Below are 25,038 nucleotides of genomic sequence, written 5' to 3' on the forward strand. Positions count from 1 at the left end.
CTTTAAAACATGAAAGGTATGTGACTAAAACTTAAGGTTGAAATCATCCGTGGAAAAAAAAATCTAAACCAAAGCAGGCAAGAGCAAGACTCCTCTTCAAGTAGCCAACCATCCAAAGTCTTTTATCCTCCATAGTATGCTTACTCCTCCTTTATGTATTTGCACTGCTTACAACACAGTTGATGCGTTTTGAAGTTATTGATTCTGGCTCAACATCGATGATGAATGGTTTTCTGGCAAAGTTTTTAGTGATTGCATCCCTACTATTTTTTATTCTTATGGGGGATTCTCAAGCAACTTCTGGATTGATTCCAACTGGTAATACAACTTTTTCATGTTAATTAATACTTGTGTTGTTGTGCCTGAGAAACTGGTATGCAACTATGCATATATAATTTTCATAAAAAAAAAACTGTACATATATGGAGTTTATAACTGTGTAAATCATCAGAATCAGTGCGGCTAAGTGGCTTCCACATAATCATGTATGGAACAAAAAGAAGAATTTCCAATCTTGCTGAAAAAAATCTGCAAAATTCTGTACATATAACGCTGCCCTGCTTCTATTCAATGGCATAAACACCAATGTTTTCATGTTTGTAAGTAGATTCATGTTATCTTACATTGCTTGCAATTGACTCGAGTAATTTCAATCAGGTGGGAAAGAGTTGTATGGCTCAAGAAAGACATTTTGAAGAAAAGAAGGTTGCTTTGGAATTGCATGTCAAAGAAAAGACCTATCTCATGATACAGGCAGCCAAATGCTGGAGTTCAGGTTGAGGAGCCTTCATCCACCACCACCACCACCACCCAGACGTGGCTTCCCAGTTCATCCACGTCCAAAGATCAAACCACCATCTCCACCTCCACCTCCATCACCACCATTGCACTGACTCTAGGACTATATGAGCTTTCTATGTTAAGATCTTACTTGTGTAATTGTCTGTAACATTTTTCTGTAAATTTGTTCTCGTCCTCCATCACCACCATTGCACTGACTCTAGGACTATATGAGCTTTCTATGTTAAGATCTTACTTGTGTAATTATCTGTAACATTTTTCTGTAAATTTGTTCTCGTCCTCGTCTAAGTCTACATTTCGTCCCAAAAGAAATTTTCCAGTTAATGATTAATTTGCTGCAAAATTGGTTTGTGGGGGGACATCTGAAAACTATGGTCTATGGGATTACAAGTTTAAATGTTGAATTCTTTTAGTCCCATATCTTTCATATCAATTTTAAAATATTGACTTTTGGGACTTATTCAACCAAAGTAGGCAAAAAGGAAAACTCTTATTTTAGATTTCTAGCCATGTCTATAAATAATTAAAAAAATGGTAAAGACGAAGCCAACTGTAATTGTCCAAAATGAGTACCAACAAAGTTTGAGAGGCATAAGATTAATATTAGCTAGGAAATGTACAATGACGATGCGACACTGAAGGAAGCATCTCTCAATTGATAATGTTGTTCAATATCATTAGATGCATTGTCTCCAGCATGGAATCATACAAATATTATCTTTAAAGTAATTATATATGAATTTATAAATGTTTGTTTGAACAAGATTTTTCGAAATGTTTCTTCATCACTACAATATAAAACTAGCAACAACCACCCACACCGTGTGTGGGAAAATGAAGTGGGGAGTTATAAGGGGAAGTTATATGCAGATTGTTGTAGGAAAATCATCTCCTATTCATACTTGGTGTATCTTGTCCTAATTAGTATATCCTAGTTAGATAAGTGATAGGAGCACAAAGTGTGATGTTCTTGCCCTATTCTTACTCTTTGTTACCTCTTATTTAGTATGTTTTAGTTTCTTTTGTATGAATAAGTGTCTAGGTAGAGCTTATATCGATTATGAGTGAATTGATGATGAAATTGTGCTAAGTGTTAAGAATCCTTGTTGAGATATGATTCCTTGTTCGAGTAGGATTCATCATTTCCTATTTCTTTATTTCTAACGTACTTATTCTTATTAGGAAATACAAATCCATGTTGGAGAAGGAAATCAATCATAGTTCCACAAGGAAAGGGAAAAAGATATGCACTTAAAAGCCCAATCCATGCAAGAATCAAAATGTTGTCAAGATTTGTAGTCCAACTTCGACGAGCTCCCATGGATAGCTCCGACCGAATTAGAAGATGTACCATATATGGATAGAAATCTGTGTGAGACTAGTTTATGTAAGATTTGGAATCAAATCAATATCTTATTCCTACAGGTAGATATGACCGAATCATTACTCGGAGGTCCAGTGGGCTCGATATGTCACGACCCCAAAATTTCAAGTATGAAACTTGAAATTCGACGTCATGAAAAAACTCTCAAACAATCTCAATAAATCGAAATCGTTTAAATGTTTCAGTGGATCATTAGTGAGTTCGCAATACAACTCAGACAAACCAATTATTACAAACCAAATTTATAAATCAACATTACATCAAATGGAAATGTAATAATCCTCACAAGTTCTCACACAAATCCACATAAATCCTAACCACAAGATGGAAGATGAACGACTTCGAATCTTCAGAGTTGTCATTCGATTTCCACTAATCGACACCTGCGGAATTATCTCCTACACCATCGAATAGGTTCACCGGGATTGTAAACACAAACCCGGTAAGCTTTACAGCTCGTATGAGTAAAATAACAAATACCACTTGCATATCAATATATACGAAAATCCACAAATCAATAAATATAAATGCACTCATGACAAATTAGACGGCCCATCTGGTTGTCTAATAATGTGAAAATATATGGACTCATGAGAATTGGGTAACCCCTATGTTTACCCAAATGCATTTATAATACGGGTACTCATGAGCGCTGATACACCTCTGTTACCCCTCATTTAGTACACCGCCGACATTGGACAACCATCTGTCATCCAATATCAAAAATATATATGGGTACTCATAACCCGATAACCCATCTGTTACCTCATATGCAGTACCCCGGAAAACAGACTAGAGCTCTAACTGTATCGTAACTTTCGCCCGGCCAAAGGCTAGGTTCTGACATGTCAAACACGTCCGAAGACATAAACACGTCCGAAGACATAAATCACGTCCGAAGACAAACACGTTTTAACAAACCTCAATGTTAAAACCACGTACAATAATCATCATGTTATATTGTAAAAAACATATCACATGCTCGATGTATAAATCTCATTCACCAAAATGATCATATTCACAATGAAATCACGACAGTAATAAATATAGCAAACTATATATATATGTATATATTTACCATTTATACAAATATATATATTCCACTATATCAAATACATGTCATATTTAATTTTTTAAAATTTTGCAAAATCTTTAATCTCCGCAAGGGTAGATTCGTAAATAAGTGAGATTTTACTCACCTAATAAACTCGATCGTAATTCCACAATTCCGACAGTAATTCCTTCCCTTGAATTATTGATCACCTTGAAATGATAAGAAAAGAATTTAGATTCGTTACGTAAACCTTAAATGCAGAAACAGTAATAATATGTTACTGTTAAGCAATTTCTGGTTTTACGAATTTACTGTTCACGCATTTACTATTCACATATTTCTGTACAAATACACATCAATTACGTATTCATGTATGTGTACATACTGTTTACATATTTTTGTATGTATGAATACTATTCAAATGTAAATACTGTCTCAGTAAATAATAATGACTAATTTACCCTTCCGAAATTACTTTTTATATTTACTGAAAGTAATTTATATTTACATTTACCGTACGTAAAATAAATTTACATTTACAGTACGTAAATCACCTTTTTACATTCACCGTCGTAAAAAAAAACTTTTACAAATTACTGTTTGAAAACACTATTGACGCGCCTCCGGAGACCGCGCCACTCACTGTGGCAGCGCGTGGGGCCCACGCGCCGAGCCTAAGGCCGGCGCGTAGCATGCCACCGCCGCCCCAAAACCCCTCCTTTCTTCCCCCTCTTCCTCTCCATGGCCTCACTCCGCCCCTAATCACCTCCACGCATCAACACGCGCTGCCTAAGGCGGCGGTAACCCCTTTCCTCCAATCCTCCTCCGATCTCCACAAATCCAACCCAAAATCATCCAAAATCAACACACAATCACACACAACATCAATCGCATCAATTTCTTACCTAGATTTCACGTCAGAGCCCTTGAATCATTGTTGGAGGTGCTTGAGGTGCCGGTAGCGTCGATTGAGCAGAGGTGAAGGCGCGCGGCGAATCGAGGCTCAACCCTTGTCGTGGAAAGCTCCACAGATGAGGAGGGGTGGAGGCGAGCTTGCCTTGAGCTCGGCGTCGACGGAGGAGCACGGCGGAGGAAGTCTCCGAGCTTCGATCTGTGGCGTGGGAGGTTGCGGCGGCGAGGTGAGGTGCACCGGGCTCGGGGTCGACTGCGGAGGTCCCTGCAGTGCTCTGGAAGCTTCCGGTGAGCGGCACGGCGGCCTGGAGGCGGAGATCGCCGGCGTGGTTTCGAGAGTGAGGGAGAGAGACGATCGGGGAGAGAGAAAGAGAGAGGAGAGAGAGAGAAAAGGGCGCGGGTGAAGGGTTTCCATTAATCCCTAAAATTTTCTATTTATACTCGTTTCCAAAATCGGAAACTACTTCCGTTGTTAATAACTTTCACGTACGATATCTGATTCGAACACGGCACGCGTCCGTGAACTCGTATCGACGAGCTCTACGACTTTCGTGAAGGAAGTTTTCATAAACGATCAACAGAGTAAAAGTCGATATTCATGTCGCGGAAAGGTAACGTTTTCCTAAATAAATGTTCCGAGAACGTTTCCGTTTTCGCTTCAAATTGTCGCGAACCACCAATTGTCGTGTTATATGAATTTCAAAAACTTTATAAATTGAAATCAACTCGATAAATGGTTCCGAAAAATTCGGGTTATTACACGAAAGAATTATCTCAGCCATTGATTGGCTTTTGATCCAAGGGCTATGAGGGAAACTTGGGACCTTGTTTCTCCTACATATAGAGCACAAATCTATATCAAAATCACCATAAATTCCTGCACCAAAGATTTTCAAAGAAGGCATGCAGAAAATTAATGAGAAGAGGTTAAAAAGTCAAAAAAGGCATGCATCAAATTAATGAAAGAGGTAAGAAAAATCAAACATGGCTGCAACAATTAAGATTCTTGCTGGCTCTCTAATTCAAAAGAAGAATTTGTGCAAAAGAAATCAGCATTAAAAGAGGAAGAAGATATGCAATTAATGTCCAATCCTTATCGAAATCATAATTCTAGCAGTGCAGGTCATCCAACTTTGACGGGCTCCTTTGGACACTCACAATGATTCAGACAATGCATGATATATGGATGGAAAGCTACAAAAGTCTAGTTACAAATGCCAGTTGGAATCACCTCAATATCTATTTTCTAGAGAAATTTATGGCCACAACAAGGCACAAATGTCAGATCTGCCGAATTGAGAAAATGTAGGAAACCTCAACCAATTTGGTTTCAAATTTGTGGACTTTGTGGCCAGCCTCCCTTGGGTGTCTTCCTCTATATATAGCACCTTAGTTCCACAGAAAAACACCACCAACCATGCACACAAGTATAGCCAAAGCTCTGCACAAACACTTTCATTCACCAAGAACCATAGAATCCGAATTCACCACCCTTCACCATATTTTATGTCCAAAGCTTGGGAGCCTAGGATACCATACTCTCTGAATTAGCTATCCGGCCTTCTGAAACACCGATTCAAACTTGTGTCTAGGCATCCATACTTAGGCCGCACGTTCATCTTGGTTTACAACTTAGAATCAATCGATTATTGAATTGTTTGAATGATAACTTAAGAATGTTGAAGCATGAAATCGATTGAAAAGTAACTTGTAAAAAAAAATGTTGAGTTGAGAAATTAAAACGAACTTAAACATAAGATTTGACAATATGTTAGATTGGTTGTTATGCTAGTTTTCGTTTTTTTTCCTTAACTTGTGCTTATTATATTTGAATGACTTTTGACATGTTTGTAACTTGTATATCACAATGACTACCTAATTGTTATTCTCTAACTTTTTCATTACATCTTCATCATTTCATTCTAAATGATTTCATTATGCATTTCATTCATTTTGCATCTTATTCATGTTACATTTTAAATTCCACAGAATATCATATGGCTAAAGGAACATAGTCTCTTAAGGACCTCGTGTCCTATGTTATGTTTGGTAGGTTCCCACTTTCACTAATGATTTTAATTGAGATTCTACAGATTTATAGTGAAGTGACCAGCAATGAGCTCCAGAATATACTACAAGGTTGGACAACAAAATGGAGGAGGAGAAACCCCATAATGTGTCACCTACAAAATGATTGAAAGGAAAACTCGGTTTAAGCTATTAGACTTTAAACTTAAGCGCTTGTTGGGAGGCAACCCAATTTTGATTGTTTTTTTACTCTTTATTTGGTTATTTTTTTTGTTCTTTTTGATTTGTTTTGTGCGTGTGTAGGTTAGTTTTCGAGAAATAAAAAAAATGAAGAGGAGCCAAAAAAATTTCGTTCAACAGAATCTGGCAGAAGCAATCCGTCGACTTGGACATGCTGTATCTCCCAGCTCACAAGGAGTTGCAATATGTGTTTATATGAAAAAAAACGGTTTTTGAGTCTAGTTTATGTATCTTTTTACATAATTGGAATTTAGAGGTCTACATCATTCCCAATTGCAATTTGAATGTAGCAAGGTCGTGTGAGCAATTCAGAACTCATGCAGTTGTAGTCCGGAAACGGCAAAACAGGGAGCAAAACAGCCATATATGGATTGAAATCTTGTTGTGTTATCTTCAACTTTCATTCAGGCCACTTTTCCATTCCGGCTGTTTAAGTCAACGGAAATCAGGTATAAAGATGTAAAGGTCATTCTAATTTTTGATTCTATGAACCTGTGTTTTCTAACAACTTTGCAGGGGCATAACTTTCTCCTCATTTGGAGTTAGCGGACGTACTTTATATGCTTAGAAAGCGAGAAACACCCGCTTTCTATTCCCATTTTCTATCTTACTGATCAGAGATTATTTTCAAACGTTATGAAGCATGGAATGCATGATGTTGGACTGCGCCATGGGGGAACTTTTCTCATCTTTTTCTCATGTTTTTATTTTTGTGTGTTTGTTTACTTCCACTATGCTTTTGTCTTTCATTGTATTATTTATTTTTGACATTCATTGAGGACAATGCATGATTCGAGTGTGGGGGAAGGTTTATAAAATAAAAAAAATAAAAAAATGCATTTTTTTGTTTTGTTTTTATTTTATAAACCTTCCCCCACACTCGAATCATGCATTGTCCTCAATGCATTGTTTACTTCCACTATGCTTTTGTCTTTCATTGTATTATTTATTTTTGACATTCATTGAGGACAATGCATGATTCGAGTGTGGGGGAAGGTTTATAAAATAAAAAAAATAAAAAAATGCATTTTTTGTTTTGTTTTTATTTTGTTTTGAGTCTTATGTATGCCTTTAACTATCTAGGATGAGTTGATCTTTGAATGATTGGTTGATAGACGATCACAAGATTGGAAATTGAACTTCATTGCTATTTGATGGTTAATCGATGTGTAGAGATTGTACGAACATGTAGTAGATGAGGATTTTGAAACTTAGGTACAGAATGAGCATGTTCCATGCTTGTTTTGAATTCATGTAACCTTTGTGAGTTTCGCCAGATATGTGCCTTTCTTTGGAGAGTTTAATCTATCATTTATTGGCTATATAAAACCTCATTATGATCTATTTTGATCAATTCATATGCCATAGAATTGCAATAAACTAGAGAATGCTAGAACTTACTTTGTGAAACTTTCAAAACTTTTATCATAATATACTTTGATTTTTAAAATGATGGTTGGATCTTTTTAGGAATTCCACCACTTAAGCCAAAAAGCCGTATGCCTTATTTGTTCCCTGCTTGGGACACCTTAGTATCTGATAGGAGCACTTTGTGCTACGTTCTTAATATGTTTTTACCTCCATTTGTACTTTGCTTAACCCTTATTGTTGTAATATCGAGTCATTGAGTCACAATAGGAGTCTAGGACGGTAATGGATGTGTATTTGTGCTTAAACGAGCTAAAAACGAAGAATTGTTTTAGAGTCCTAGTTTGAGTAGGAATCCTTATAGGACTAGGAAACCTAGTTGGATTAAGAGTCTTCCTCTATCTACGTTTTGGTCGCATTGGTGATATGTTGAGAGTCCTGTTGGCATTAGGAATCCTTGTTAGACTAGGAAACGTACCATTTTGGAAAGTCCTACTTGAACTCAAACTCTTATTACGAAACTTTCCTAAATGAACTTCCTTGTTCTAGTAACTTACTTATTCTAGTAAGTTTCCTTTTTGCAAATTAGAAACTTTCCTACTCTAGTTGAGTTCATCTATTACATGTGTCTTTTTAAGAAAACAAATATCTAGATTAAGACATGATTCTCGAAATGTATTATCTCTTACTATTGATTTTCTTTTCTTATTTTCAGATTTGAAGAGATAATTCAAGGAGAATAAGTTCTTGCCATGCTATCCAATTCAGCCAAGGAGAAGGAGCCCAGCCCATGCCATGCTAACCCTAGAGAAACAAGGAGATAAGAGCTTGTTCTACAAGGAAAAGAAGGGCAGCCATTAGATCTAATTAAAAAGAAGAAATCCCAGCCGTGCATACATGGATCAACCCATTCAAAACCCTAGCAGCCCCTCCTCTCCTCCTTCCTCTATAAAAGGCATAGCCTCCCTCACAATTCATGATCTCCATTCTCTTACAAACAAAGCCGAATTGCTGCCTAAATACATCCAGAAAATTCAAGCCAAAAACCTTCATCCATCATCACCAAGCCGTGCTCATCTTCCTCCTCCACCAATTCGAATTTATCCTTGCTTCATCCTAGAAGGTTTCTAATGTGTGATTCATCCATGGCTTGTAATCTTTCTTTTTATTTTCTGCAAATTTCAAATTCATTGTATGAATCATTGGATGTTATTTTCGGTTTCATATATGAAGAACATAAATTCAGACTTCTTTGGTTTTATGTTTTGATTGCATGAACTCATGAAATATGTGTGTATGTCGTGTGTAGCATCTATGGGCAGTAGGATTTCGAAATTAATTTAGGTTTTATTTCAATTAATTCCTTGAATTTGTACATCTAAATCAATGCTGGAGGAAGCCAAGGCCATGGTTCTCCTAAGGTTGCGATTTCATTCACCAAAGTGTTCATTGATTGAATATGCGCTTCGTGTTTCAATTATGGATACTTATATAGGGCTGTGATAGTTCTAGGAATTTGCATGTTTAATCAAGATGAGTGACGCCATGCTTGTGTAACATGTCTCCAATTAGACTTAATATGCTTATGTGCTACTTTGTTGTTTAACTAGACGCTTCGTTATGTTGAACTCTCTTTAGCATATGTTTAGGATTGAACGCTTCGTTGATTCTAAATAACTAAGAAGTCTTAACGATTAGATGAACCGCTTCGGACTCTAATTAGAATTGGAATTGAAATGGACTTAAGAAGAATCGAAAATACTTGCTGCCTATATGTTGTTCTATGCATGTCATACATGTTTCTTGAGTAGAATTCGTGTTTTGGTTATGTGATGAGTGGTTGATCAATTGTATATAAGTAATTTAGGATTTATTTTAAGTAGTAGTTTTAGAATCCAAATCAAATCCCCCATAACATGATAAGTGTTGAGGCCCTTTTGATTCCCCGGACTGAACGATCCCTGCTTATTCTATACTAACGATGATGTTTTTCAGGGTATTTTATAGACGTTATAACAAAACGCTCTATCAGTATCAACCCATTTGAGCCTACGTTAAACCTTTTCTTTCATTACCAACATGTTAATATCCTTGCTTAGTTTAGTTATATCTCTACCTTGTTCTTTGAGGCTTGGCAGAGCCATTCTGGTGTTAATATGGAGTGATGATTTGATTCAAGTGTGGGGTTATGCTATATATGTATGTGTGCCGTATGAAAAGGGTGAAAAAGAAAAAAAACTAGAAAGATGTCGTGAGAAGAAAAAAAGAGAAAAATACATGAACACGGCTTGAAAGAAAAAAAAACATATTTAAAGAAGTTACGGCATAGCTATGTTTGATGTGAATTTGGAGTTGTGATGTATTTGTTGAAGGCTCAATAATGTTGTACTTTAGCCTTTGTTCATTTTCACAATGTTTAGAGTGAATAATGGGCCCAACATGATAAAATTGGCCCTTGTTTTATAGAGTATGGGGACATAAGGTGGATGATTATTGCTCTGCTAAGTCTTGAGGATGACCTTTGTAATTCCTTTTACCTGAAAAATGATATCCTTGCCAAGCCTAAGCCTACATTTTATAAAGATCCGCATGATTCTTAAAATGAGTAGCCCTTGATCTGTGGAGTTTGCTTCATGAGAAAACATATGGTTTGGGTTTATTTGTGCATATGATTGGTATCTTTCATGAGGTTTTCAAATTCACTATGTGTTCATAACTCTTATGTGTGAAAAAACTTTTAAGCATATGCCATGTTCTTGAGAGAAAAGATTCGGAGTGCATACCCCTTGTAAGTTGAATTTGAACTTGTTTTGAACATGTCGAGCTTAATATCACCTATGTTTCTGCCATGTCTTACTTGTTATGCGAGATCTCATGTTTATGAACCATTGAATTCATTCTATCTATTTCGATTAAGTGTTATTCTTGATGCTATGAGTTTGAAGATCCCTGAGATAAAATGTTCAAGGCATTATAGTTGAGTCGTTAGTTTAGTTGTATTGATTTTTGTTTTGATTTCTCTTTCTAGTGTTTGCTAAGGGACTAGCAAAGCTTAAGTATGGGGTTGTTGATAGGAGCACAAAGTATGACGTTCTTAATGGGTTTATGCCCTATTCTTACTCTTTGTTACCTCTTATTTATTATGTTTTAGTTTCTTTTGATGCAATGCCTATATAGCCTAGTTAGATAAGCAATGTTATCTTTTTCCTGATTCATCAGGATCTTTGATGCAATGCCTATATATAAGGCTCTATGACTATTAATAAAAGTATAGTTATTCTCTCGAATTCATTCTACTGTTTCATGTTATCAAGCACGTAGCTCTAGCCCTGAAAACCCTAGGCCTAGAACCCGAAAAAAAAACCTAAATCCTAGATTTTTTTTTTCCGACCGGCTGCACCTTCTCCTAGAGCCGCTAGCCTCCTCCCAAACCCCTTGTCTGGCCACTGCCTCTCGGTGGCCCAACCCCTTTTCCGCCGTACTAAGTTGAACTAACATCTTCAATGCTTTTCTTGTAGATGCCTGAAAATACATGAACAAAGTTTGACATCCTACATTCTCATGGAACTGAGTATCATCGATGGGTGTCCAACGTGCAAATCACGTTCGTCGGAAAGAAGTTTACTGCTGCCATCAACCCTCCAAAGGAAAAAGTGGACCAAGCGTCCGATGAGGTGAAAGCCCAGGCCCTGATGTTTCTCAGGCGCCATATGGGCAAGGTGCTCAACAAGCAGTGCCTAAAGTGTACAAATCTGAGTGTTCTTTGGGAAGCTCTCAAGGAACGGTTTGATAATGTGCATGACGCACGGTTGCCAACTCTTTTGGCAGAATGGAGATATGTTTGTCTACTGGATTTTGCCAAGGTTCATGATTACCATCAGGTGATATTAAATCTCCAGGCAGACTTAAATGTGTGTGGCAAGGAGAAAACTGACGATGACATGATCGAGAAGACCCTAGAGACCTTCCCAGAATCTACGAGCGAAATAGCTCACCAATATCGCCTTGATTATGAGGCCAAAAGAATCAAGAGTTTTGTTGTTTGATGAACCTTCTCAAGAAGAAGGAACGTCATCATGAGATCAGTCTCAACAACAACAATCTAAGACCTGCAGGAACAAAAAGAGTTCTGGAAGCTCATCAGGCAAGTAAGGGAAAAAGTCGTAAAGAAAAATTAAAGGATCGATCTGCACCGTATCAAATTGGAGAAAACAGAGGGACTTGTCGCAACATGACTTAGACTAGGGATGGCGCCGCCACCGGCCCCCTAATCCTCGAGGCCTTGGTGCCTTCCGTCCCCCCAAATCCGATAACTTGGCCAAGATTCCAAATTCGAATCATCCATGCTACAAGTGCCGTTCAACTAAGCACTTTCATAAGCAATGTTGTGCTCTTAAGGAGATTGTTCGAGCTCACAAGAAGGGCAAGCAATACTTGTCCAATGAAAGCAACTATGTTGAAGATGTGGAGATGCTTAATGCTAATGCTACCATCAAGCTTAAAGTTGAGGACTTTCAGACAAAGGAGAAAGAGAAAGTCGGTCCTAAGGCTCATTCCACTCCTGATTTTGAATAAGATCCATGTCAATTGATTGTCGTTATATCACTTATTTTATTTAAACCTTTAACTTTGATTTGTAATGACAGTATCGCCTTAATAAGACTTTTTCATGTCAAGTGTTTATTTTTGAAGAACAATGTTGATGTACGCTTAGTTTGGCAATTAATAAAAGTTCGTTTTTGGTTATTTTTTATACGAATGTATACACGCGTTACCTTATTTTCCTTAAAGCATGAATGGTTTGGAATCTATAAACGGAAGGATTCATGGAACTAAATTCCACCGGTTTTTGGTGATGATTGAGAATTCATGGTTCAACAATTGAACTAACACATGAGACTTAGGGGGAGTGGCAAACTATAATAGGTTTGCGAGCTACGGCCTTAGAAATTCACCAAGATGTTCCGTCCGCTGCCTGGTTTATCCCTGAAAGACATTTTAAAATGGAAAAATACTTTCTGGGTGGAAACATTTTGGTTTGAAAATTCACCGAAAATTGGCCGGAGATGTCGCAGGAGCCACCGCTGCAGCCCTACCGGACCACCGTAGCTTTGTTGCCAGCCCTGCAGACCCCCTGTAGCTCCTCCGCACGCCCCCACACAACCCATGCATGGCACCCTTGCAGTCCCCCCTGCAATAGCCCTGCACGACCCTTGCGGCTAGCCCGCAGGACCCCTGCAGCAGCTCTGTAGCACCCCCGCATAGCCACCCCGCAGCCCTGCACGGCCCCTGCAGCTCCCCTGCATTGCAACACTGCAGCCCCGCCTAGGCCCTGCAGCCCCACTATGGCCATGCTACCCTGCAATGCTACTTTATTGTCTTTTACCGATCATAGTTACTTGATCTAATGACAACGTGCTTACTCTTTGGCACACATAAGTTTCTCATGTGATTTCTCTAAGTATCTATGATACCGTTATGCACACTTAAGGGATCACAACTTGTTTTGACCCTTCATATTATCAGTTTCTCTTATCTTAGAGAATACTCTCCTTGTTTTTTCGAAGACTAATTATGTTTTACAATTTACTTGTAGATGTCAACCGGCGAGATAGAATGCTTAGCAGATTGTGGAACGACTCACACATTTTTGCGGGATAAGCAACTCTTTACACAATTTGTGTCTTACAAATCCTCTGTGACTTGTCTCATTGGGACTGATCAATTATCCAAGGGCGTGGTATAACACAATTCTTGCTACCTAACGGTACTCCCATCACAGTCAAATATGCACTTTATGTACCAGAGGGGAATTGAATGTTGCTCAGTTTTAAGGATATTCACCTGAACACCAAAGTTGTTAATGGAAAGGAGTATCTTTGTGTTACCTCATGTTATGGACGTCATCGTCGCACCAGAGAGATGTTTGAGCGTGTTACTAGTGGGTTGTACTTTACCACACTACGTGCAATTTAATCCAATGCAGTTAACAAGTCTTTCTGTGATTCTGACGCTTACAAGCTATGACATAATAGTCTAGGTCATCTTGGACGTGATATGATGATTTGTATATTAAAAACTTCACACGGTCATCCACTTTTCAAAGCCAACAGGCATGTGGGAACCCCATAACCCGTGAATGATGCTAACACGGCCGTGGCACATGTGTCCAGCCATGGCTCGGCCTCTCGACCTACCAAGGCTTTCCCACGGTCCTCTAAGGCCATTATGGAGTTCAACAAGTTATGCGATGCCTTTTCCGCAATCTGTAATGGCCATAAATCATTTTGTAAAACTTGTACATTCGGAAAGATGCAGGAAAAGCCTTCATTTGTAGTTGATAATACACAGAACATTCTATTCTTTCAAAGGATCCAAGGTGATATATGTGGACTAATACATCCAGAATGCGGACCATTTCGATACTTTATGGTACTGGTAGATGCATCAACACGCTGGTCACATGTCGATCTATTGTCCACACGCAATGCTGCATTTTTGAAGCTCCTTGCTCAAATAATTAAACTCAGGGATCGCCATCCGATTAAGTATATTAGACTGGATACTGCAAGACAATTCACTTTGAAGACATTTGATGATTAGTGCATGTCAATCGGGATTGATGTCGAACATCATGTACCCCACATCCATTCTCAAAATGAATTGCCAGAAGCGACAATTAAGCGATTACAACTTATAGCTCGGGCTTTAGTTATGCATTGTAACTTGCCCATAATTGCTTAGGGATATACAATCTTGCATGCAGCTGTACTTATTCGTTTCAAACCAACCGCCAAACAACATGTTAGTGTGTACCAGTTGGTAATTGGATATGAGCCTGACATTTCACATTTTTACACATATGGTTGCACGGTTTATGTGCCTATTACGACTCCACTGCGTAAGTAAGAAAATGAGTCCACAGAGACGAATAGCAATTTATGTTGGATATAACTCTCCAACGATTATCTGCTACATTAACCCTCATATAGGAGATCTATTTACTGCTAGATTTGCAGATTGTCAATTCGATGAGACACACTTCCCACATTGAGGGGGAGATAAGAACATATATGTTCACGATAAACGTCGAGAATTGACATGGAATATTCCCACTATGTCTCATTGGGACCCCCACACATCTCATCCTAAGATTGAAGTGCAACGTATTTTGCAGTTATATAAGATGGCAGATTCGATGCCTGACGCCTTTTTGGATATTATAAAAGTGACGAGATCAAGTATACATGCTGCAAACTGTACTGCGAGGTTAGAAGTCCCGAACTTCGGGCAAGATGCCTCCGTACCAGGGCAAGGCTCGGCCGAGCCTTGTCCTGGTACGGAGGCACAGCGACGGTCTCGGCTCCTCCCAAGAAGAGGGGGAGGCCGAAAGATTCCACTGACTCACAGCCAATATAACGAGCTAAAGTCAAGGCACAAACTGATCCTCTCATCATAGACTCATACAACTCGAGCTTCGAGATTATCTATGATTATAGCTATGTCCATGAATCAATACTTGATGATCTGAGGGACGCTTCAGACCCTCATTGAGCGAGTTAAATGCTCTAGAAGTCATGGATATGAATTCCATGCGGAGAGATGATGTGTTTGCTTATTATGTCACTCGGAAAATCATCGATGACGACGACATGGAACTGTGCTCGGTTGAAGAATGTCAATGAAGAGCAGATTGGCTGAAATGGAAGGAAGCAATCCATATGGAACTAGACTCTCTGAATTAAAGGCAAGTTTTCGGTCTGGTCGTTGAAGTATTGTCGAATGTTAAGTTTGTTGGACATAAATGGGTCTTTGTTCGCAAGCTGAATGAGAAAGGCGAAGTCTTGCGGTATAAAGTGTGACTCGTTGCTCAAGGATTCTCTCAGCATCCTGGTGTTGACTATGAGGAGACGTATTCTCCAATTATGAATATCATTACCTTCTAATATCTGATAAGTCTAGTGTTATCTGAAAAGCTAGACATGCAGCTGTTAGATGTGGTGACCGCGTATCTTTATGGGGATCTAAATACAGAGACACACATGAAGGTTCCTGAAGGATTTCAAGTACCAAAATAATTAGATCTAATTAAAAACTATTTTGGTAATTCAAAGTACTTATTCCTAATCGAACAATAAAACACGCACATAATCTGGGGGAGAATCAACTTGGAAATGCTCCAATTTATTCTGTATCAACAATCTTCCATTTTTTCTAGGAGTCAAGTCAGCCACGCAATGCCTATGCCATTTGGTTACAATGCTCACTTTATGGACTTTAACAGTCCGGTAGAATGTGGTATACACGTTTGAGAAAATACTTGATTGGGAAGGGATACAAGAATGATGAACATAATCCTTGCGTGTTTATCAAACGCAATAGTTCTGGTTTTGCTATAGTAGCTGTCTATGTCGATGACATGAACATAATTGGATCTCTTAATGAGATTGGCGAGACGATAAACTACTTGAAAGAAGAATTTGAGATGAAAGACATAGGAAAGACTCAGTTTTAATATTGAATTGAAGAATGTGAGATATTTATGTTATATTGAACCTCAATGCTTTTGTTATTGAGGTTCAGTAGTTTTAGTTTTAGCTTGTAACAATATTTCCGTATGAATTTATTTACATACATTATTTAATGTTAGCAGTTTTAGAATTACTAATATATTGAAATATGTTATATGCAGATTGAACACAAAAAATGGTAAAGACGAAGCCAACCGTAATTGTCCAAAATGATGTACCGACATAGTTTGAGAGACACAAGATTAATATTATGAAATGTACAATAACGATGTGACACTGAAGGAAGTATCGCTCAATTGATATTGTTGTTCAATATTATTCGATGTATTGTCTCCAGCATGTAATCATACAAATATTATCTTTAAAGTAATTATATATGAGTTTATAAATGTTTGTTTTTTTTTTTTGAAATGTTTCTTCATCACTACTATATAAAACTAGCAACCACCACCAACTACGTGTGTGGGAAAATAAAATGGGGAGTTATAAGAAGAAGTTATCTGCATATGAGTTTTTAAGATTTTTTTTATGATTCTGATCTTAATTTTTGTCTTCTTATTTCTGAAAGGGTGTTAATGTAATTTTACAGGTATTTTGGTTGACAAAGCATGTTTGAGTTATTATAGATGATTGTTTTGTATCTAACTATCATTTAACCGTGAATATTTTTACGGAAGTTAATTTTGATCATAACTTCCCACTACCCAATACCCATTATCCAAGTCTCTTTTCCACAATGATCTCTTAATTTTATTTATTTTGCCTTTTACTTTATAGCCCCTATGTTTATTTGTGAGATCTTGATGACATAATGCTAAATCTGTCAGTTTGAAATTTGGTGGTATTCTCCTGCTTGTGTTATAGTAATAGAGATAGAAGCATATATAGTTCTAAAATGTGATAATAGTCTGTCTAATACCCATTGGGTGCAATAGAAATTTAGAATATTATATTACATGTGCAGGTCTTTCATATATTTTAACAAGGGTGATTTGGTAAAATTAATAATAACATAACTTAATTAAAACACAGAACAACTACTTTCGTTAAATTGGGGGTTTGCGCATGGTAAAAACAAACCGTGTATTCGTTTTGGGTAATTATAACCCAAAACGTGTATTGTGTTGAAGGGAAAATACAATTAGTGTGCCTTTGTTAAAGTAAATAACAGAATGAGTTAATGACGTTTATGATCAACGGACACGCTGCCGGGTCTAGGTCGGCGACGAGGAAAGCCCGATTTGGGCTAACCAGAGAGGAGATGGGGTGCGTAGAAAAGATTTATGGGTGCCCTTAGGACAAACGAATTTCTTTTGTCTTCTTCTGCTATTTTTCGGCAAAATGTTTCTAAGGTTTACATCTCTCTAATTTTCTTCACTTTGGATTTAAACTCAAAGGTCAAAGCAATGTGCTGATAACGTGTTGTAGGGAAAATAGAATGGTTTAATCATCTCATTGATAATCCCCTTTATATAGGGGTCATGATTAAAATAGAAGTAAATGGTAATTAAGGCTACATAATAGTAAATGAGTGATCCCAAAGCGATGGGATTAATTTCTAGACCGTTTGATATGAGCACTTTGTGTGACGTTCTTAACATGTTTTTACCTCAATTTGTACTTTTCTTAGCCCTTATTATTGTACTATTGAATCATTGAGTCGTAGTAGGAGTCTTCATCGGTATTAGATGCATTTTTGTGCTTCAATGAGTTAAAAACGCAGTTTCGGTCTAGAGTCCTAGTTTGAGTAGTTATCCTTATAGGACTAGGAAACCTAGTTGGACTAGGAGTCTTTATTTTTCTACGTTTTGGTCGCATTGGCGATATTTGAGAGTCCTTCTTGCACTAGGAATCCTTATTAGACTAGGAAACGTATCATCTGGGAGAGTCTTACTTGAACTGAAACTCTTTTTACGAAACTTTCTTAAATGAACTTTATTGTTCTAGTAACTTACTTATTCTAGTAAGTTTCCTTTTTGCGAAATAGAAACTTTCCTAATCTAGCTGAGCTCATCTATTACATGTGTCTTTTTAAGACAACAATTATCTAGATTAGGACATAATTTTCGAAACAAATTATCTCTTACTTATGATTTTATTTTCTTATTTTCATATTGGATTTAAGAGATAATGCTAGAGGAAAAAGAGGAGTTTCAGCCGTGTAAATAAGGACTCAAAGGGATAAGGTACGGATTGAGAAAATAAAGGAGAGACGTGCGTACATGGAGAGACTCATGACAAAACAAGAAGAGATAAACAAGGAAGCTGTGCATAGAGAGGAAGCCTAGATGCCGTCCATATACTTTGAGAAAAAGAAGGAGATGTCGTGCCAATTCATTCAGGATTTAAAGGATAGAATTATCTTTTTTTTTTGAAGAGATAAATGAGAGGATTGCAGCCGTGTATAAGAGAAAAGAAAGGAAGTTGATGCCGTGAAAAATTCTTGAGGAAAAGAAGGAGATCAAGCCGTGCACAAGGGAGTTTCACATGGCAGCAAATAGAGAAAATCAAGGACTCCTAGCCGTGTCTTCAAATCAACCAAGGGATAAGAGTTCAGCCGTGATACACTTAGAGAGAAATAAGGAGAAAAATGCTGAATTCAACAATGAAAAAGGAGAGCCATTCGATCCAATCATCCAAGGAAGATCCTAGCCGTGCATTGAAAGACTATTCAGCCCAAAACCGAGCAGCCATCCTCTCTCATTCCTCTATATATAGCACGGCTTCTCTCTCAAATAAGGATAACTTCTCATTTGCATTCAAGAGCCGAACCTCTGCAAAAATACTACTTCAAACATCCTTCACCAAACAGCTAAGCCGTCCCCCCTATACCTTCACCATCTCCACCGAAATCACCATTGAAGATACACTTCCAAGGTTCTTACAACATGTGATTCTCGTAACTCATCTCCATGACTGTTTGTTTTTGATTTTCTACAATACTTTGTCGATGAACATTGTAGTATGATGTTTGTGTGAGATTATTGTTTTGTATTAAGAATCAAGATTTTCAGATTGTTTTATTGGTTTTTGGATATTTGTCGAATTGATGGTTTATATGATTATTGAGTTTGTATTTCTATTGCCGTGTTCTAATCTTCTTTCTCATACTTTTAGATAATTTTAGATATGTGCATAAACATTTAGTGCTTGGATGCAGTCCCTAAGATTTTGTTTGAGTGCTAGATTCATTAACCATATGGACACAAATCGAATCATGCCCTAAGTAGGTTCGGTTTGTGTTGATTAAAGTTGTAAAAAATTATGTAAATTTGCATGTGAAACCATGGTGGGTGACGCCACACATGAAACATGTCTCTAACAAAGATTTGGCGCTTAAATGTAATCTTGTTTGATTTCTACTATAAGTGTTATTGAATTCGATTGCATGCAAATTTAGATTAGGTCCTAAGTCAATCTAAATGTTAATTGAAATCATGCATGATTAGATGATCTCCTAAGGCTCTAATTGTATTGGTGTCTAAAGAGTATGTAATTGGTCGAATTAGAATGCATGATAGGTTCGAACTCGTAATTATGAGGTGTAATGGTAAACTTGGTTTAAGATTGTTACAGAGAAGTCGATCATGTAAATAGTAATTTAGGTTTATTTTCAGTAGTAGTTGTATAATCAAACTCAAATCTCCCAATAACATGATAAGTTTTGAGGCATTTTTGATTCTTTAAACTGAACGATCCATACTTATTCTATACTAACAATGATATTTTACAAGATTTATTATATACGTTTCAAGTAATGATCTATCATTGTTCCTTGAGGCTTCAGGTTCATCGCCCCCCCCCCCCCCCCCCCCCCCCAAGGCCTCTATCTTTCTCATGGGTTTCTTGATTTTTGACTCTGCGTGTTGAAGAATTCAATTGGGTTTTTTTTTTTTTTTGCAATTTTCCCACACTGACCGGATCTCCTTTTCTTTTCCTTCTTCTTTGCAGTTCTCATACGACTCGGTTCAAAAGCACGGCTTGGCTTTAGTTTAATTTATATTCAGTCTCCTTCGAGTCTAATAGAAATTTTATTAATTTGATTGAAGGGTGGTTGATATATTGATATTAGTTTGGTAGAATGGTAGATACATTGTGTATCGTTCAGTCAGAAAGAGAGAGTTGCATTGTCATACCTTAATGTTTTCTACAATGTTTTCTTTCTTATTGCAGAGATGAGATTGAAATACAATGTTCGATGGGTATGCTTCGGCGGTAAATTTCATTATGTTTGTTTATAGCACTCTTTGCAATCGGCTTCGGTTTTCTATTCAATTTTGCTTCACTATCTTATATAGTTGATCATGAGTTTTGATCAGGGAATTGTTGTTCTTTGTCTTTTGTCCAGGTAAGTTTGCTTTCCATTGCTTAGTCTTAATATAGTTACCTTTTCATGTCATCTCGATTATATTTTCCATTTGCTACTCATTGGGAAGAGAGAGAGAGAGAGAGAGAGAGAGAGAGAGAGAGAGAGAGAGAGACTGAGAGAGAGAATGGTGCTGGTAGGAAGGGGGAAGATCAAAGGAAATAACTCCATATCATTGTATCCATAGTGTATTTTGATGTGAGGAAGAATTCGAATTTGATAAAAAAAAAGTGTTGTTGTCAGTGTATGGTGTTCTAAAACACACTTCACCTAATTCTATTATGGAGGTACATCACAGACTTCTTTGATTATTAATCTTACAGGTTGTTAAATAAGGAGAAACTCCATTATTGTATACACTTGAACACGTACTCTTGAAATTATTATCGCTTTTCAAGTACACTGTTCTTTGGAGGGTAGCTTCCTTCAATGGTGAATTGGTGATACAACAAGGAATGAAATTAGAATAAGGAATGTAATTGGAAAGATGATGATCCTTCTGTAATCTCTTCTCTTTTTTGTCCTTAATTTCTTCATTTGTGTTAGCACTTAGCAGCAATCAAATTGTATATGCATGAATCAACCATCGTAGTTGAAGTATCAAGTTTTTCCCCTTTTGTCTTTCTCTTCTTCCTGCGTCATTGTTCTTATCAATGATATTGCAATGTTTTGCTAGGTTGATCACATATGACTTTGATTAAGAGCACTAACCGAAAACTGAAACTGATGCCTTGGTTTTGTATTTGTCAAAACCGAAACCGGAAAAATATCTATTAATCACAGTTTCGGCTAACCTACAACTGATTCGGTTCGGTTTCAGTTACGTAACCTACCATTTGCAATAACTTTTTACACTTGACATAAAACAAAAGTTAAAATCAAAATAAAGTAGTAAGCTACAAGTTAGTAAATAAGTAAACTAGATTGCGATGAGTTAGAAATAACAAATAAAATCAACAAAGTTACGATAGAGTATTAATTAAAACGTAATATTTAATGAGTTAAAGACTGTGAGCAATTAAGTTAGACATTTCGAAGCCGTAATCGTGTAAAATCTTGTATATCGTATGTAACTCTTAATCAATAAAAACATGACGTACATCTATTATTATACATATATGTCGATTTGGTTCGGTTCAGTTTGATCGGTTTTTTACACGGATGAAACCGCAAACTAAAACCGAACTACTCAGTTTGATGTTACAATCGGAACCGATAGATCAATTTTTTGCGGTTTCAGTTTTTCGGTATCAGTTCGGTACGATTTTAGTCGGTTTTCGGTTTTCGGTTTTTCGGTGTCTAAAAATCCATCTCTAGTTATATCCTAGCAAACAAACACGGCCATAAGGTTTCGACGGTTGACGAAACCCTCATCCTATTGTGGTCATGCTCTGACATCATTAATTTTCATGCCCCAGTAATTGCAACGTCTAGAAGCGATGATCGTGATCATATTTTTATGTTCACTTTCCCAGTGTATAGGTTAACGTTAAATTTAGATGCTATATAAGGTGTTGCGATTGGATTTTCAGTTAGTCTAAAGATTGAAGGAAGTATTAGTGTGTTCATCCTTATCATAGTGCAAGAAACCATAAACATGCCACTGGCTGCTAGATGAAAATGAAGCAATTTACAAAGACAGAGGATTTTTGGGTCAACCATGCAACGGTTGTATCGACGTTCTGTATCCTGCTTACGCGTGGATACAGATCACAGAGTATTGCTATGCCATTAACAAATGGCAATTCAGCATTTTGTTTTTGAACTTCGAAGAAAGCTACCTACAGGTACACTAGCTAGTAAGAACCCCATTAAGATAAGAACTAAGAAAATTAGCAACACAGCCAAAGTTAAAGCTCTGTACGTAGAGCTCGATCGGAGTCAATGGAATGCAGCAGCTGCAGCTCTTGCGTTCTTAATTGTAGGAAGATCCAGTGGAGGAGATGGTAACATAGTGAGAGCCAATATACCACTTAAAACTGCTGCAACTGCGCCAACCACAAACGCTGGTAAATTACCACCACCAAATAGAGCATCCCATGGTCCACTCGCTACTGACACTACCATCTGCATATTACAATTCACATGAGAAATCGAAACCAAAACGGAAACTTCTTCTGTTGCAATCAGCTGGCCAAACAAGTTCATGCATTAAGACATTAACTAATGTTGGTGATGAAATTACCTGGGGCACAACAATTGCAAGATTCAAGACTCCTAACGAAAGCCCTGCGCGCAAGACAATCCAAGTAAATGAGTGTTGCATTGGTATATAAATTACAGATTTTTTCTTCATATTTGTAACCTCCATATACCAAGTTCATGTTAGAAACTTTACCTTGGCCTGCACCAGAATTGCTGCAGAATATGGATGCCATAGCAAATGGAACACTGTAGGTTATCTGTAGGTGTAGAAATAACGAAGAGATCGATTAGGGAAGCTAGCGGAAGATAGTAAAACTAAGCAACAGAATCGATACTGGGACCAAAAATCAATAAAAGACTGCAAAACTTGGAAATAAATTACATAGTTGACCAAATTTGGCTGGACCCGAAAGAAAAGCACAAGCATTGCCAAGAAGTTTCAACACGAAACAGCTAGTCTTAAATCTTAATCATTAATATAATTACATTCATCGTTTTACTACCATCTTTGATTCTGCAAACTTGATTCCTACATTCAGACCAGAAATTATTTATGAATTGTTCCACATACGAGACCTAAACACCAGTTATGTATGTGTATATAGCAGAAGTTGTTGTATAATTTTTTGTCGCAGCTAGGTCGGATATAACTACCACTTTGTTAATTAAGAGGTGGTGAAATTAATATGAAGGTGTGTTATCCTTATCTGCATGCAGTTGTATATAAAGCAGAAAAATGACGCATGTATTTCCAGACAAAAGTTAATTAAGAGCGTTAGACATAGAAATCGATCAGGGACCAGTTTTTCCTTACCGCCTGAGGTATACCCAAGAGAGCAAACAGAGCCAGCGCACCGGCCTTGATACCGGCGGGGGGAGGCGGTGGCTCAGCTCCGGCAGTCAAAACGGCTCCGTGTCGAGCGGACTGAGCTAGTTTAGTGATCAAGACAGTCATGGCCAAACAAATGGCGAGGAGAAAGTTGACAACTCCCCACAAGCGCTTGACACCACCAAAGGCACGCGTCAGAATCTCAATAACGAGAGAAACGCAGCCCAACACGACGGAGTTGAGCATGAGGCCGAGGGCGCCGGCTCTGACCCCCAAGTCGTACATCCTGCCCTTCCCGACCTGGCCACCGTAAACCTCCCTCCCCATCCAGTCAGTGTCGAAGAGTAAGAAAGGGAACCATGCTATCCAGTTGAGGCATGTCACGACCAAAAGTATCCACATCGGTCTCTTCAGCTCCTTAAATGCCGCTATGATTTCGGTGAAGAAAGGCACCGGCGCTGCTGCTTTCCTCTCCTCCTCTTGTTCAATCTCCTCCTCCACGACGACTTGCACTGTTTCCGGGGGTTGTGGTGGTTCCGGGACGGAGGAGAGGGCGAGGATGGTGAGGGCGATGAGGAGAGCGATGGAGAGGAAGAAGCAGGTCTTGAGGTTGGCGCAGTAGACGTCGCAGGCTATGGTCTTGGTGAAGGGGAAGAGCCTATGGAGATGGGTGTAGGACCCAGCGGAGAATCCTAGGACGTTGCCGACAGCCATGAAGAAAGAGTAGAACCCGTTTGCGGTTCGCATTTTCTTCGTGTCGGAGCCGCATATGTCGGCGAGGAGTGCGCGGCAAGGGCCCTGCAGCATGTTGTTTGCCACATCGAGGATCCAGAACCCGACGACGAAGACGGCGATGGCGCGAGGCTTGGTGGGTTTGTCGAGCGAGTCGCCGAAGAGGTGGCCGAGGTCGGCGGCGTAGCCGATGAGGAAGACTGCGATGGCGACGAGGGAGGACCCGGCTGCAATGAAGGGACGGCGGCGGCCGAAGCGGGAGCAGCAGCGGTCACTGTGGTAGCCGACGATGGGCTGGACGAGCATGCCGGAGATGGGGCCGCAGAGCCAGATGAAGGCGGCCCAAGTGTGGGGAATGCCGAGGAGCTGGACGTAGGGGGTTAGGAGGGAGAGCTGTAATGCCCATCCGAATTGGATTCCGGCGGCGATTGAGGCCACGAGAATGATTCTCCTCAATGGGGTTGATATGGGAGCCTGTGGCTTTGGCTTGTGGATGGTTTCGACTTCCATGGTTTAATGGCTATGGGTACTCTGATTGAGAGAGTGATACTGGGTTTGTTGAGGAAGCAAAACCCTAATGGTTGGTTGTTTATTGCAGAGGGGGGATCGGATAAGGTGAAAGTGGGAAAATGGAGCAGTGAGAGTGAG

The 25,038-nt window shown here is 38.4% G+C and overlaps 1 protein-coding gene across 1 annotated transcript; it reads right to left on the reverse strand.

The window, feature by feature from the left end:
- Nucleotides 1-22,319: 22,319 nt before the first annotated feature.
- On the reverse strand, nucleotides 22,320-24,983 carry LOC126783420 (sucrose transport protein-like). Its single transcript, XM_050508890.1, has 4 exons — nucleotides 23,644-24,983; nucleotides 23,023-23,086; nucleotides 22,870-22,913; nucleotides 22,320-22,751 (listed from the first exon to the last, which is right to left on the reverse strand). The coding sequence occupies exons 1-4, from the start codon at nucleotides 24,898-24,900 to the stop codon at nucleotides 22,566-22,568; spliced, it is 1,551 nt and encodes a 516-aa protein (XP_050364847.1). The 5' UTR covers nucleotides 24,901-24,983; the 3' UTR covers nucleotides 22,320-22,565.
- Nucleotides 24,984-25,038: the final 55 nt, after the last annotated feature.

Source organism: Argentina anserina, chromosome 2 (genome assembly GCF_933775445.1).
Source record: "Argentina anserina chromosome 2, drPotAnse1.1, whole genome shotgun sequence".
Classification (NCBI taxonomy): domain Eukaryota; kingdom Viridiplantae; phylum Streptophyta; class Magnoliopsida; order Rosales; family Rosaceae; genus Argentina; species Argentina anserina.

What these genes read in the sequence shown, in the direction of transcription:
- LOC126783420 (XM_050508890.1), bottom strand. Translation starts at nt 24,900, where the DNA reads ATGGAAGTCGAAACCATCCACAAGCCAAAGCCACAGGCTCCCATATCA. An exon ending in CAATTCTGGTGCAGGCCAAG is followed by an intron (nt 22,914 to 23,022) that starts GTAAAGTTTCTA and finishes TCTTGCGCGCAG; the next exon opens with GGCTTTCGTTAGGAGTCTTG. An exon ending in TTGCAATTGTTGTGCCCCAG is followed by an intron (nt 22,752 to 22,869) that starts GTAATTTCATCA and finishes TGTAATATGCAG; the next exon opens with ATGGTAGTGTCAGTAGCGAG.